The 16,288-nt window shown below is 40.5% G+C and overlaps 2 protein-coding genes across 4 annotated transcripts in view; both read right to left on the bottom strand.

The window, feature by feature from the left end:
- Positions 1-4,774, bottom strand: part of GPR63 (G protein-coupled receptor 63) — a 127,195-nt gene extending 122,421 nt beyond the window's left edge. For all 3 annotated transcript variants that reach the window (XM_081530374.1, XM_081530378.1, XM_081530375.1), the window contains exon 1: positions 4,436-4,774. The gene's annotated coding sequence lies outside the window, so the exon portion shown is untranslated. The remainder of the gene's footprint in view (positions 1-4,435) is intronic.
- NDUFAF4 (NADH:ubiquinone oxidoreductase complex assembly factor 4) lies at positions 4-10,706 on the bottom strand. The gene is made up of 3 exons (XM_081530379.1): positions 10,530-10,706; positions 9,590-9,693; positions 4-1,936 (listed from the first exon to the last, which is right to left on the bottom strand). Exons 1-3 carry the CDS (start codon positions 10,663-10,665, stop codon positions 1,649-1,651), a joined length of 528 nt encoding a protein of 175 aa, XP_081386505.1. The 5' UTR covers positions 10,666-10,706; the 3' UTR covers positions 4-1,648.
- Between the last annotated feature and the right edge of the window lie 5,582 nt (positions 10,707-16,288).

The following is a 16,288-nucleotide window of genomic DNA, read 5'->3' as shown; positions in this document are numbered from 1 at the left end:
TGATTCAAGTACAGGTATTGACCTTTATTTGGTAAAGAAAAAGTTTTGATGATTTGAGTTATCAGAGTTTTAAAACACAATTTTATAGACAGAATTCTTGTTTTCTTAAAAAAACAGTTTTGAACCAAATATGGTCTAGGTATAGTTTATTCACATAATGAAACTGCATCTGAACACAGCTTAAAATTCTCCCATCTCTGTCAGTTTTTCTCTTCTCAGCATTACAAAGGCCTCATTTCATCATCATGCTTAATTCCTCAGCAGCTTCCATGTTATTTCCATGGGAAATCCCTGCGAAGTAGGGGATGCCTGTCTTCCCTCAGAAAAACACTGATAACTTGAAATTTTTCTTACCACATTCTATGAATATTCCCATAGCTCACAGAAAAAATATACTACTAGGACTTTAAAATCCTAAATTCTGGGCCTGACTATGTCATAAACTACAGAATAATCTTAAATAGGTCAAGAAACTTCCCCAGGCTTCTCATCTCAACTGCAAAAATTCAAGTCGAATTTGTTCCATCCTTTGTAGTTATTATGCATCTTCACAGTAACCTTTTGACTTAATAAAGCAGCATTATATTCATTTTATAGAAGAAACAATCTCAAAGAGGTTATGCAATCTACCCAAACTCCCAGAGGTAGTAATATGACAGAGCTAAACTTACAGTCTTGCTGAGACCCTAGTACTGACTCACACTGTGCTAATGATCGAGACAGCAATTTTCCAAGTCTTTTCCAGTGATCACACTTTATATTTCTACTTGCTATTTTTTATCTCTTCTTTCAACCAGTATTTAAATTGGAAAAAAACACATGTATTTGATCACCAAATTCAATTTACCATGGTTTTTTAACTATGCTTTAAAATTTTCTTGTACTTTTACATTAAGTCCACAGAAAACTTATTTTTTTTTCAGAGAGTTTCCACTGCCTGCCTCTCTGAAAGCTTTTGGACTTACCTGTTTGGTTGTCAAAGCAGAGGCTGACAAAATTTTATAAACACCTATTCTTGCTTGTATTTTTTAAAAGTTATTTCATATGTAAAACTCATTCAAAACAAAGTAAGGCTCCGCTAGTTCTTATTCCTTGGAATAGTAATAAAAATATATTTTCTACTGTTTTGTATCCAGTCTCCTGTCTGCCTTTATTCAGGAAACACTGTTATAGGACTTCAATGTCAAGCATCCCTTTCCTCAACAACAAAAAAAAGTCACAGTCTTAAGAGTCAGGAAAACTCTTCCTTTCACTATTCCACAGGAAGAATAAACCAGCCACCTACACTGGAAGATGAAGCTCTGAATGTTAAACAAAGGATTCAGGACATTTCCCAAGAGGCTACATGACCAGTTTAACAGCTGATGATAGATTTGCTTAAAATACAGTAACTTTTATTTACAGTAAATTTATACATGTGCTGATTAGTCATGCTGATATTACATAAGAACACAAACTAAACCAAACTAAAGTTTAAAAGAGAGAAAAATCAATCCTATCAGCCACGCTGAAAATTCAGAAGAGTTCATAAATAGCAAGCTCTGAGGAGGAAGCTCGACACAATTGGTAATTTATATAATTTAACATGCTACAAATGAGGAAAATAAACAGGGCATGGGGATGAGGACAGGAAAAGTCAAGATTCTCTTCATTTTGATTGTATTGCTTTCTTGCCTTCAGGAGGGAAGATTTTGACTTCAAAAGTAACAAAATATTTGAGAAGGGAATTTACATCTTGCTGTTCAAGATGGTATTCTTCAGCTATTTTCTTAGCAGTCCATGTGTCTGGATAAAGTTTATGATTATTGAGAAGTGTCAATGCCTCTACAATGGAAATTTTGCCTTTCGGAATGTTCGTAACGTTCATCATGTCAAACTGATGGTCTTTCGGCAACCTGAACTCCTTAGGCTTCTGACGTGTTCTGGCATCCTTTACCTAGCATCAAAAGACAAAAACCAAAAAACAGGCTTTTATGATGAAAGCAAAGATTTGACATCTACTTTTGTGCCTTGAATCTCTATTATTCTTCTTCAAACAAATATTACCCATGCTTCTCCAAACTACATTTTCTCTTTATGGTGAGTCATAGTTTGATGGCGCTTTTGCCATATCACCATTTCACAACCATAGTTCAATCATTAAATTTAGGTAGAAAACAATCAAATGGATACCATCCACTCACCACATTACTTCATATTAATATATGAAGTATATTGATATATTGAAGTATATATGAACTATATATGATCTCTGAATAACAAGAATAACAAGTTAATTGGAAAAAATAAACTGCTTTAGAAGGGCAGGATCCTGATGCTGCTCTAACAGCTTACCTGACAATCTTCATCCTTTTTCTTAGCTTTGTATTCATATTTAGTTCAGTTGCTCAGTCGTGTCCGACTCTTTGCAACCCCATGCTGCGCAGCACGCCAGGCCTCCCTGTCCATCACCAACTTCCGGAGTTTACTCAAACTCATGTCCATTGAGTCGGTGATGCCATCCAACCATCTCATCCTCTGTCGTCCCCTTCTCCTCCTGCCTTCAATCTTTCCCAGCATCAGGGTCTTTTCCAGTGAGTCAATTCTTCGCATCAGGTGGCCAAAGTATTGGAGTTTCAGCTTCAGCATCAGTTTTTCCAATGAACACCCAGAACTGATCTCCTTTAGGATGGACTGGTTGGATCTCCTTGCAGTCCAAAGGACACTCAAGAGTCTTCTCCAACACCACAGTTCAAAAGCATCATTTCTTTGCCACTCAGCTTTCTTTATAGTCCAACTCTCACATCCATACATGACCACTGGAAAAACCATAGCCTTGATTGACTAGATGGACCTTTGTTGGCAAAGTGGTGTCTCTGCTTTTTAACATGCTGTCTAGGTAGGTCATAAGTTTTCTTCCAAGGAGTAAGCGTCATTTAATTTCATGGCTGCAATCACCATCTACAGTAATTTTGGAGCCCAAGAAAATAGTCTGCCACTGTTTCCACATTTCTCCATCTATTTCCCATGAAGTGATGGGACCAGATGCCATGATCTTAGTTTTCTGAATGTTGAGCTTTAAGTCAACATTTTCACTCTCCTCTTTCACTTTCATCAAGAGAGTCTTTAGTTCTTCTTCACTTTCTGCCATAAGGGTGGTAAAATCTGCATATCTGAGATTATTTATATTTCTCCCAGAAATCTTGATTCCAGCTCATGCTTCATCCAGCCCAGCGTTTCTCATGATGTATTCTGCATATAAGTTAAATAAGCACGTGACAATATACAGCCTTGACGTACTCCTTTTCCTATTTGGAACCAGTCTATTGTTCCATGTCCAGTTCTAACTGTTGCTTCCTGACCTGCATACACATATCTCAAGAGGCAGGTTAGGTGGTCTGGTATTCCCATCTCTTTCAGAATTTTCCACATTTTATTCTGATCCACACAGTCAAAGGCTTTGGCATAGTCAATAAAGCAGAAACAGATGTTCTTCTGGAACTCTCTTACTTTTTCAATGATCCAGTGGATGTTGGCAATTTGATCTCTGGTTCCTCTGCTTTTTCTAAATCCAGCTTGAACATCTGGAAGTTCACGATTCATGTATTGCTGAAGCCTGACTTGGAGAATTTTGAGCATTACTTTTCTAGTGTGTGAGATGAGTGCAATTGTGCAGCAGTGTGAGCATTCTTTGGCATTGCCTTTCTGTGGGATTGGAATGAAAACTGACCTTTTCCAGTCCTGTGGCCACTGCTGAGTTTTCCAAATTTGCTGCCATATTGAGAGCAGCACTTTCGTAGCATCATCTTTTAGGACTTGAAATTGTTCAACTGGAATTCCATCACCTCCACTAGCTTTGCTCGTAATGATGCTCCCTAAGACCCACCTGACTTCACATTTCAGGATATCTGGCTCTAGGTGAGTGATCACACCATAGTGATTAACTGGATCGTGAAGATCTTTTTTGTATAGGTCTTCTGTGTATTTTTCCCACCTCTTCTTAATATCTTCTGCTTCTATTAGGTCCACACAATTTCTGTCCTTTATTGAGCCCATCTTTGCATGAAATGTTCCCTTGGTAGCTCTAATTTTCTTGAAGAGATCTCTAGTCTTTCCCACTCCACTGTTTTCCTCTATTTCTTTGCACTGATCACTGAAGAAGGCTTTCTTATCTCTCCTTGCTATTCTTTGGAACCCTGCGTTCAGATGGGAATATCTTTCCTTTTCTCCTTTGCTTTTTGCTTCTCTTCTTTTCCCAGCTATTTGTAAGGCCTCCTCAGACAGCCATTTTGCTTTTTTGCATTTCTTTTTCTTGGGGATGGTCTTGACCCTTTGTCTCCTGTACAATGTCACGAACCTCTGTCCATAGCTCATCAGGCACTCTATCGGATCTAGTCCCTTAAATCTATTTCTGACTTCCACTGTATAATCGTTACGGATTTGGTTTAGGTCATACCTGAATGGTCTAGTGGTTTTCCCCACTTTCTTCAATTTAATTCTGAATTTGGCAATAAGGAGTTCATGATCTGAGCCACAGTCAGCTCCCAGTCTTGTTTTTGCTGACTGTATAGAGCTTCTCCATCTTTGGCTGCAAAGAATATAATCAATCTGATTTCGGTGTTGACCATCTGGTGATGTCCACGTGTCGAGTCTTCTCTTATGTTGTTGGAAGAGGGTGTTTGCTATTACTTGTGCATTCTCTTGGCAAAACTCTATTAGCCTTTGCCCTCCTTCATTCTGTACTCCAAGGCCAAATTCGCCTGTTACTCCAGGTATTCCATGACTTCCTACCTTCGCATTCTAGTCCCCTATGATGAAGACATTCTTTTTTGGTGTTAGTTCTAGAAGGTCTTTTAGGTCTTCATAGAACCATTCAACTTCAGCTTCTTCAGCATTACTGGTCAAGGCATAGACTTGGATTACCATGATACTGAACGGTTTGCCTTGGAAACAAACAGAGATCATTCTGTCGTTTTTGAGACTGCATCCAAGTATTGCATTTCGGACTCTTTTGTTGACTATGATGGCCACTCCATTTCTTCTAAGGGCTTCTTGCCCACAGTAGGAGATATAATGGTCATTTGAGTTAAATTCACCCATTCCAGTCCATTTTAGTTCACTGATTCCTAAAATGTTGACATTCACTTTTGCCATCTCCTGTTTGATCACTTCCAATTTGTCTTGATTCATGGACCTAACATTCTAGGTTCCTATGCAATATTGCTCTTTACAGCATCAGATTTATATTATGTGCCTCCAAACACCTTGAGTGAACTCAAATGTTGCTAGAGATCTTGCCTCTTCAGAGGAAATGAAATAATGCCTCCAAGATTTCAACAAATATAAATAAAACCTCCTATCCACACCCGTCTTCCCACCTGTCTGATCCAAGCTTAATCCTTGGGTTTGTGCTCTGTATTTCATTCCTCTATCAGCTACATCAACTACCGGCCCCTGCCCCTTTACTTTTCCTTTCAAATGTGCCCTGCCTACTACTGCTTTTTATAAAAATATGAAAGTGCTCTAGTCACCAACTTTTACAAACACTTATCAAACCCAACACCAACTCTTCTTTTATGACCAGTTTCCTTCTTTTCAGTTCAGCTTTAAAAAATAGTGCCTGTGATCTCAAATCCAGAGGACTACACCTTAATCCAGAGGACACTTTTTAAGCAGACACTGCTGACCACTCCCACATACCCACAACTATTTTTCCTTTGGTTTTCATACCACCTCTCTCCTAGTGTTCCATCTGTCTCTGCAGTGGTTCCTTCCTTGTGGTCTATTTCGCTTCAGCTACCCTGTAAATGTTAGTATGCCCCCAAGTTCTGGCCCAGGCCCTCTCCTCACTCTACACATTTCCCCCAAGCAATCCCACCACCCCCTCATTATTATGATCCACACATCAATGACTCTCAAATATGGTCTCAAACCTTGACCTTTCTCCTGACTTTCAGATCCTAATTCCCAAATGACTAACTACATTTTTACTTGATAACCTATAAGTACCTCAAAGATCAACTTGTCTAAAGCTGAACTTATCCCTTTTCTCTGAAAATACAATTTTGTCCCCATATTCTCTAGCTCAGTGACCAACTCCACCCACCTCCCACAGCCCACTTCAAAACTCAAAGTTTCTCTTATGTTATATTTGACATTTCCCTCTCCTCACTCATTATGACCAATCAATGACCAAATCCTGCTCATGTTTCTAAGTCTCTCTCAAACCTGTTCACTTCTCTCCCAGTCACTAATTACCCTTGTTCAAGCCAATATCTCTTACAGGAACTACTGCAAAAGCCTGGTCTCCTCTTAACTGGATAAAATGCCTTTCCCTCCCTCGCTCCCAGCCCACCGTCAAAACTGCCCTAAGAATGAAGCAAATCTGAAGTCACTCTTCCACAGGAAACTCTTCAATGACTTCCAACTGCTCTCAGGATAAAACTCAAATTCCTTAGCAAGACAAATGACGACCTTCATGATTTGGCCCCTATTACTTTCTACCCCATCCCATTTCATCAACCCAAATTCATCCCTCATACTTTCTTCTGTGGGTGTGTGCATTCTCAGTTGCTCAGTTGTGTCCAATCCTTTGCAACCCCAGCAGGCTCCTCTATCCATGAGATTTCCCAGGCAAGAATACTGGAGTGGGCTGCCACTGCCTCCCTCCTCCAGGAGATCTTCCCCACCCAGGTAATGAACCCAAGTCTCTTGCAGCTCCTGCACTGGCAGATTCTTTACCACTGAGCCACCTGGGAAGCTCCCAGCTGTACTGAACTCTAAAGGCACCACACAGTCTCGTACCTTCATATTGTAACTCTGGCCTGAAACACTCCTAACAACTTCTTCACTTTCCAAAAACTCAACTTTCCCTTATCTTCCTATTCCTGTATCTTCCTACCACCTAATACATACTTTTTAAATTCAGTTTTCCCTTCTGGTTAACATTAAATACTAAAATTAATATTATGACACTGAAAAAATCTGATAAATTCAACATCCTTTTAATTAAAAAAAAAAACAAAACTCTTAACAAATTAAAAATAGAACAAAACATCCTAACTGTGATAAAAGTATTTTTCAATCAGACCAAATCACTTTATTTTAATTAATTACAGGCACCCTATGCAAGGCAAGAACAGGATAGAATAGACACAGTAAGAGGAGAATTAAGTATAAATACCAGAAAGAAAGAAAACTGTAATTCCATTCCAATGGTATGAGAATACCTTTAGAAAAATATAAGAGAATCAACTGAAAAACAAAGAGAATAACCTAGCAAAGCAGGTACCTGCAATACAAAAATCACTTTTTTGTGTGACATATTAGCAATAAATAGTTAAAAACTTAGGGACAAAAGAGATCCCATAGTAACAATCTTCCCTTTACCCTCCAAAGACTCAATAAAACAAAAATGTTAATTCTCCCCAATTAATCTATAAATTCTAATTTAGTTACACTCAAAATCAAAATAGGACTTTTTAAGAACCTGTTCATACGGGGAAAAAATGTGTGGCAAGAGTCAAAGAACTTCTGAAAAGAAAGAAAGAAAGATCATAACAGGTATCAAGATACTTTACAAAGTTTTATTCATTAAAATAGTATAATTCTAGTGTAGACATAGGAAAATAAATAGAACTGATGAATCTGTTAACAGACTTATAAGTGTATGTATTAGCATTTTAAATGAGTGGGAAAAGGACTGGGTTATTCAATAAATTATATTTAGACAACTGACCATCCAGTTGAAAAGTTCTCCCTCACCAAAAACTTTATTTAATGCCAAATAAAGATTTTAACATAAAATATATAATCCTAAAAGTACTGAGAAAATATAGAAGACTGTCTTTATGTTAGACTAAGTCCATACAATGAAAGACAAAAAGGCTAACATATTTCACAAAATTTTGAATAGCAATAGATAAAAAGTCAGACAAAAATAATTTGACATATGACAGCCACAGCACCACTGATGTCTAAAGACATCACAAATCATTAAGAAAATTATGAACCGCCCAAAAGGAAAAGAGACAAAGAACATAAATAGGCACTTCAACCTTTTCTTCACTATCACTTGCCCATAAATGAGTCTTTTCAGATTTTTCCTAATACTCCTCCAAGAAATTTTAACACCACTGTGTATCTCCTAAGTATTATATTTACATTCCTGTATTTTATACATAAGAAGTATTAAATGTTTTTTGTTCCCCAAGAGTTAATTTTAGAATGAATAAGTACATGTGAGAGAAACAATCCCAAAGTATTATCCAACACCTGTCTAAACATAATATAAAGAACACAAACATCAACTCCTATATATTTATTTGTGTGTGTGTGTGACCATCTGATAACTGAACCCTGTAACTGTTGTTACAAATCTTATTTTACATTTGAGTTTTCTCTTCCCTAGTTAAAATTATACTAATAACTATCAACATATCTGTGCAGTTTATTGCCTATCTACAGAGAAAGACATTGGAGAATTTTAGAATGAAAAGGGAATTGTCACTGGAACTTCCCTCTCCTTTAATCAAACTCTTCTCCCTACTTAGACGCTTCCTGCCCCCATGAACTCATCTGGCTAACACACCCATTGTTCAGGCCTGAGTCTGAATGCCACTGCCTCAGAAACCATCCCTGATCCTTCTGTCTCAAAAAGCTCCCTCTGACAGGCTCAGTGCCTACATTTCTTCTTTACAGACTTAGTAATTATGTACCTGTGGTTGCTCATTTGTTTAATGCCTGTGTCCCTCACACACTCTAAGCACTCTGAGAGCAAGGGCTAGAACTGCTGTGTTCATCACTGTACCCAGAGCACTTGTGCCTGATATTTACATACTGGTTCCCACTCCCAGTGTATTCTGCGATCTCCCTGTTTTTACAAATCCTATCTGAATATTTTCTTAAAAAACAAACAAAAAAAAGTTGGTTTTTTTTCCTTAAAAAACCAACAGAAGTTGAAAGTGAAAGTTTAGTCACTCAGTCACGTCAGACTCTTTGCCACCCCATGGACTGTAGCCTACCAGGCTCCTTCGTCCATGGGATTTTCCAGGCAAGAGTACTGGAGTGGGTTGCCATTTCCTTCTCCAGAGGATCTTCCTGACCCAGGGGTTGAATCCACGTCTCCCACATTGTAGGCAGATGCTTTACCATCTGAGCCACCAGGGAAATCACAACAACACTAAAAAATGCTCTGAGATCAGAACATACCTCAAACCACTGAAGAGAAAATAGTATTAAAGCTTTCTCTTGGTGTCATTCAAATGTCATTCAAGTGACCAATTGTCATTTGGTAGAAGTTCCCTAGCAAATCCTATAAATTCTGAAGTAACAGAGGTGCATTCAACCAATACTTTCACAAGTCTTTTACTTATTTTTTAACATCTTTTAGATTTCTGTAAAGATCCAATGAATGGAGGCATCTGTATCTTGCTTAGACCTCTGTGCTTCAACTTTGCCAAAGCTCTGCATTCTGATTCAGAAGCACACCGACACTTTTACACTTGCAGAGCCCTCACTCTCTTTTACTATTTGCCACACTTCTCTACCTGATTCTCCTGGAGCGCCAAGGAGTTAAATTATATATTTACTTAATGAAAACACATATTACCTGCAAAGAAGACACGGGATCTTGGGAATCAACATACACATCTTTTAGTAATGACAGCAGTTTGTCATCTTTTCTATCAATTTCTCCCTTAATTTCTGGATGGCCTAAGGAAAGAAAAAGAATGTTACAACTGTAGAGCCAAAGAAAATTTCCTATAAGTTCCTAACCTTAAAACAGTCTTTTTTTTCCCCCGAACTTTAAAATTTTTATTTTGTATTGGGGTATAGCTGATTAACAATACTGTGGTAGTTTCAGGTGAACAGGGAAAGGACTTAGCCATACATATACATGTATCCATTCTCCCCCAAATCCCCCTCCTATCCAGGCTAGCACATAATATTGAGCAGAATTCCATATGCTATACAATAGGTCGTTATTGGTTACCCATTTTAAATATAGCAGTGTGTACATGACCTTCCCAAAGTCCCTAACTATCCCTTACCGCGCCCCCTGCTCCGCCGCAACCATAAATTCGTTTTCTAAATCTGTGAGTTGCTTTCTGTTTGAGACAGTCACTTTATTTTTTGCTTAATCAACATTCACTCGAACACAATAGGACGTGTTTTAAATGTAACTCATAATGCTAGGTCAAGTTCGGTGTCTACTGTTCTGCGAAGACGTCTAGAGAGTTCTCTTGCATACGATTCCTTCTGATTTTGATTCCTTGTACCATGCCGCAGAGCATTAAAGCCGGCGAGGGCGGGGTCAGCATGGGCAGACGCCGACACCTCCAGGACTAAGGAGTAGGCGGAGCCGCCGACTCCGCGGGAGCAAGGAGACAGTCTCAATGTCACCAGCACGGTGGCTCCGCCTTCCCGAGTTCGGCTGACCCGGGTGACTGCAGCTGACCCCGGGCACCACCACCACTGCACCGAGGTCCACCACTCAACCCGCACCCGGAGCGCGAGCGCCGGGGCTGAGGCGCCCCGGCACTACTTACTGCTCATCTGCTCTCGCAGGAGGTTCTTGGTGGAGGGGTGCCTGGGAGCGGGGGAGGGCTTCATTCTGCTGATTTCCCGTTCCGCCCGGTTCTCTAGGTTGAAATTCCTGATTGCGCGAGCCACCGCAGCCCCCATTTCTTCACAGCATGATGCCCTCAGTTACACCACACGTGGTTAAACAGCGGCGCGGGCGACCTCCGACACACGCGAGCATGCGCACTTCTGGGGTCGACCCGCGCTGGAGCTTGCAAACGGGCGCTAGATGCGTGCAGTTCGCCCCCTAGCGGTCGGGAGGGCACACGCCGCGTCTCCACCCAGAGTATCTCAAAGGGAGCGCCTCCCTCTGGGGCGGAGACATGCTTCCACCTGTGGCTGCTTCCCGCGATTTGGGGCGGGACTTAGGGCTTGGGCACGCCTTGTTTTTACGCTCTACAGGCCAGTGGAGTCAGGCGGGAAGCTTTAAAACAATTTTCTTGCCGGGTTTTCCCCCAGGTTTTCTGATTTAATCCGTCACGAGTGAGGCCTGACGTTGGTTCAAGTTTCCCACGTGATCCCAAAGTTGCAGGCTGAGAATCAAAGTCTAAGCAGATTGACCTTGAGTCCTTGTACAGGTCTGTGCAACCAGAGGAAGCCAATAAAAATGTAATTAATGGCTAAAGGAAGGTTCTAAAACAGCCCTTTCCTCCTTTTGTGAAAGGAAAATAGTGAAAGTTTACTCATTCTCGATTACTATTTGTTCTGTCGCTCTTTGTAAATGTCGCTTATTTTTCTATCCCGTTTCCTGTTGCGTTTGAATCGGAGCCCTGATCTCTTTTTTCCATAATCTTCTACATCGCGCTCTCGTAACGCATTTGACCTATCGATTTCTGTTATGCTCTCCTTTTCCTTCTTTCTGTGTATTTTAAATTCTAATTTGTGTCTGTATGCCATTAAGTATTGAGTCATTGCATCATTCCTTAGCCTATTTCTCCTTTGTTCTATACCTTTCTTATTCTTTTTAAGCCACGGAGACCTCCTTATAACTTAGTGAAAGGAATAGCCAATAGGAAAAAAACAGACAACAACAAAAACGAATGGTGTTACATGTTTTCGTAATCTTCCTTTTTCTCTCTCTCCCTCCCTCCCTCCCCTTCTCTCCCTCTTCCTCCTCCTCCCACTGAAAGGATTACTGTGTTGCTTTTATTTAAGATTCTTCAAAAATATTGTCATTAATTCATAAAGAACCCACTAAAAAGTAGCAGTTTCCAGAGTTACAGTATTTTGCAGACGGTGGCTGCAAGATCTGTTTTTAGGGTTCTCAGCTCTCCTTAGCAAAATGAGGTTCAAAAGCAGTGAAATGATACAACACAGTAAGTTAAGTAATGATTTTTAAAAGAATCTCAAACTAAAGAAAGGGCTGTTTTTTTTTTTTTAAAGAAAACTAATAAAATTATTGCATATAGTAATCATAGAAAAAGTTCTACAAGGAACATAGCTTCCACCATTGACTATCATGAAATGTTTTTATTGGAATTGGTATTTGAAATTTACAGAGGCTAGAACCAGTGTTCTCTGGTTGTGTTAATTGTGAAGTTATCCTGAAGGTGGCAGGCTGCTCCAAGAGTTCCATCTTTGAGACACGCATGCCTATAAGTGCTTTATAGCACAGGTATTCATGTTTCTACGTATATACACCAAAACATTTTCCTTTGCCTCACACATCTATGTGTTTCAACAATTATGGTAGTAATTCCATTCACTGACTGTTAAAAATATTTTAAAAGTGAAAAACTCATTTTCATAGAAATTACACTGTACTTCTGGCAGCATGGAAAAGTAATGTGAGACAGAAGTTATGAGAAGTGTAGGGAGCTATGGGAATTACCCACATGAAAGAATTTATTGAATTCCCACATTAAGGAGACTTTGGATTCAATGCATCTGTATCAGGTGGCTCAGACAATAAAGAATCTGCCTGCAATGCAGGGGTCCCAGGTTCGATCCCCAGGTCAGGAAGATCCCCTGGAGTAGGAAATGGCAACCCACTCCAGTCTTCTTGCCTGGAGAATTCCATGTGCAGAGGAGCCTGGCTGGATACAGTCCATGGGGCCACAAAGAGTCAGGCACAACTGAGAGAATCACACACACATACTTGGATTCAGTATTTAAGGAACATCCAGTCCAGGCCAGCTGCCTTGCTAGCCCTGGAGTGTTCAAGTCCTCAAAGAGCAGGACAGAAGGCAGAGGTACTTGAGAAATACACAATTTCCTGTCATCCCTTTGGAGTCATCTAGAGATAAAACCTGAATCAAATGTGTAATTCCAACCATTTTTGTTAAATATGCAAATTAACATGATGTGTGAACTCAGAACTCTCTCTGGGCTCATGTTAAGGTTGAAGTCAGGTGCCCATGGAAAATATAACTAGGATGTTGGTCAGAATTAATCATCTCTCTGACTGCCATATGATGTATATATTGCTGAATATCCTAGGGTACCAATGAAGTAAACCCAGAGTCTTGCCAACACAGTGGAATGTAAATATTTTGAGGACAGTAATTATTGTCTTTGTTCACTGTTGTCTGCATCTCACTGAACAATGCCTGGTACACAGTAGGTACTAAACAAATGTCAGGTAAATATTGGTGGATGGTGGTGGTTCAGTCACTAAGTCATGTCCAACTCTTGCAACGCCATGGACTGTAGCCCTGCCAGGCTCCTCTGTCCACAGGATTCTCCAGGCAAGAATGCTGGAGTGGGTTGCCATTTTCTTCTCCAGGAGATCTTCCTGACCCAAGGATCAAACCCAATCTTCTGCATTGCAAGCAGATATTTTATTGCTGAGCCACCAGAGAAGCCCAGATAAATATTGAATGAACCCAAAGATGAGCAGGGACATCCCTGGTGGCTCATATGGTAAAGAATCTGCCTGCAATGCTAGAGTCCTGGATTCAATCCCTGGGTTGGGAAGAACCCCTGGAGGAGGGAACAGTACCCACTCCAGTGTTCTTTCCTGGAAAATCCCCATGGACAGAGGAGCCTAGCGGGCTACAGTCCATGGGTTGCAAAGAGTTGGACATGACTGAGCAACTTCCACTTCACAAAGATGAGCAGAGCCCTCAAGAATCTAGGCCTTAGATAGGTTGCTGCCTGAACACCAGCCCCTCTACCAGAAATGAGTCCTTGTGAAAGTCACTCACTCTGGTTATGCTCACTTCATCTTAGAACTGGGACAATACTAATTATCTAATGGATTTCGCACCATTTAAAAATATGAAGTGTCTGATACAGTGCCTAGCTCAGAATATGACATTGAGTATTTGCATTTGTTTCCATTTTTCAGAGTAACAAAAAGAAGTTTGAAAAAGGAGCAGACATTCTGAAGCCCTGGTCTATAGGTGAGTAAAATGAATAAAATAAATATCTGAAAGTAAACTGATTCAAGTTCTTCAAGAATTTAATTAAAAAAATAGGTATTCCAGTTTCAGTTTTTATTCTCTGATTAGCATGCTCTGTACACAGCATTACCGGGCCAATTAAGGTGGAAAATTGGGTGGGAGTCATTAGCTCGCCACCAGGCTTTGCCTGCCATTGGCAGCAGAAAGAGTCCCTCCTTGCTTCCTTCCTTCATCCTCAATCTTTCTTTCTCTGTCTAGATTTTTACCTTCCTGCACTCCTTTCTCTTGGAGGAGGAAATGGCAACCCACTCCAGTATTCTTGCCTGGGAAATCCCATGGATAGAGTTGCCTGGCGGGCTACAGTCCATGGGGTCACAAAGAGTCAGACATGAGGGAGTGTGCATGCACGCCTTTCTTTGAACATAATTCAAAGGCATTCTGTGTTCTCCAAAGGATGGCAGTCACTAAACCCACGTGACAGGTGACTCAAGATGCTCAGAGGTTTCATTAACCAAACCCCCATTATAAGTAAGCAGCATGGCAGATTTGTGGAGGAATGGCTCATCCTGGCAGAGATGTCCAGGTTCAGATGGAACTTCTCCAGGCCCTGGATTCTAATACCAGGGACCAACAAATTTGTGAGTCCAGCTGAGGTCATTTACCAGATTCCCAAACTTCACCGATTCCATTGTGATGTAGTGTTGTGAGTTTGTGAGACCTAGAATATTTCAGAAAAAAAATCCTGAAAACCAGAACAAACTAGGCTTTGGTAGATCCAGTATTCATATTGAGAAACTCTAGGTTTCATAGATTAGAATGATCAACCAGCAATTATACCCAGATGCCTACACTGTGGCCACCACACTCATGACTTTTGGTATTGTATTAGTTTCCTATCGCAACTAACAAATTACTGCCAAATAGTGCCTTAAACTGGAGGAGAAAAGGGCAACCCACTCCAGTATTCTTGCCTGGAAAATCCCATGGACAGAGGAGCCTGGGAGGCTACATTCCACAGTGTCACAAAGACTTGGACATGACTGAGCACTGTACAGCAGCAGCAGTGCCTTAAAACCGAGCAAATTATAATCTTGCACTTCTGGAGGTCAGAATTCGGAAAGCTGGAAATGGGTTTCCGGAGACTAAAATCAAGGTGTCGGCAGAGGTGTCTTCATGCTGGAGACTCTGGAAGAAAATTCCTTTTCCGGTCTTTTTGGGCTTCTGGACACTTCCAGTGTTTGGCAACCAGCAAATGAATCATTTCATTGTACTATCTCCTTCTCTGACTATGACTCCCCTGCCTCCATTTTCCCTTTATTACACCCTTGTGATTACATTGGTCCTAATGTGATAATCCAGGATGATATCCCATGTCAATATCCTTAATTCAATCACATCTGCAAAGTACATTTTGCAGGATGTCTTTGGAGGTCCATGTTCTGCCCAGCACAGTCACTGTCTTCAAGAACATCTGTATCTACCTGTGTGTGTATGATCAAATTAGTAAAATTCAAAGCTAGAACAATGGAGAGAATGGCTAGTATTCTTTGTTCAGCCCCACAATGCTTATATTCCAAAGAAACAACCTAGTTGTTGAAAGAATAAAACCATTTTGTTCAGGCAGTTGTATCCTTTTTTTAGAGTTTGCCTAAGAGCCGTAGTAAGCTTACTAGTAAATTTGTCAGTACTTTGCCAGATCTCTACATTGCACTGAGAAGCGATTCTTCTAGGGTCCCATTCTCTCACCTTCTCTGGAGCATCTGTGTCTGACAAGCTTCAGTGAGAAAGAGTATGTATTGGGTTGGCCAAAAAATTTGTTTGGATTTTTCTGTAACATGGTATGGAAAGCCCTGAACAAACTTTTTGGCCAACTCCATCATCTCCTTTGTATATAAAGCAGCATGACTGCTTTTCCTAGTTATGGCACCTTAGAGTCACCAGAATTCTACCACGTTTCTCTCCTTCCCACTCCATTGCTTCCCTCTCAGCTTAGAATTTCACAATCACTCATCTATTCCTTTGTTTCCATTAATGTTTTTTTTTTCCTTTTTCTCTATCTAATCCACTTTTAAAAGGCAGGTACTCTTGGGGAAGGCAGGCCATTTGTGGAAGAGTTTATCAGTTCTTTGACCACCTGATGCAAAGACCTGACTCATTGGAAAAGACCCTGATGTTGGGAAACATTGAGGGCAGGAGGAGAAGGGGACGACAGAGGATGAGATGGTTGGATGGCATCACCGACTCGATGGACATGGGTTTGGGTGGACTCAGGGAGTTGGTGATGGACAGGGAGGCCTAGCGTGCTGCGGTTCATGGGGTTGCAAGGAGTCGGACACGACTGAGTGGCTGAACTGAACTGAACTGATCAGTTCTTTGGACTT

Source organism: Giraffa tippelskirchi, chromosome 9 (genome assembly GCF_054371585.1).
Source record: "Giraffa tippelskirchi isolate mGirTip1 chromosome 9, T2T-mGirTip1v1.2.pri, whole genome shotgun sequence".
NCBI classification, from domain to species: Eukaryota; Metazoa; Chordata; class Mammalia; order Artiodactyla; family Giraffidae; genus Giraffa; species Giraffa tippelskirchi.
The sequence above is the reverse complement of the archived record's forward strand: the minus strand, read 5'-3'. Positions and strand labels throughout refer to the sequence as shown.

Bases quoted from the DNA above. Each gene is read 5' to 3' on its own strand.
- NDUFAF4 (XM_081530379.1), bottom strand. From the start codon at position 10,665: ATGGGGGCTGCGGTGGCTCGCGCAATCAGGAATTTCAACCTAGAGAAC. The intron at 9,694-10,529 runs GTAAGTAGTGCC...TTCTTTCCTTAG, and splicing joins CCTGCGAGAGCAGATGAGCA to GCCATCCAGAAATTAAGGGA. The intron at 1,937-9,589 runs GTAATATGTGTT...TTTTGATGCTAG, and splicing joins ATCCCGTGTCTTCTTTGCAG to GTAAAGGATGCCAGAACACG.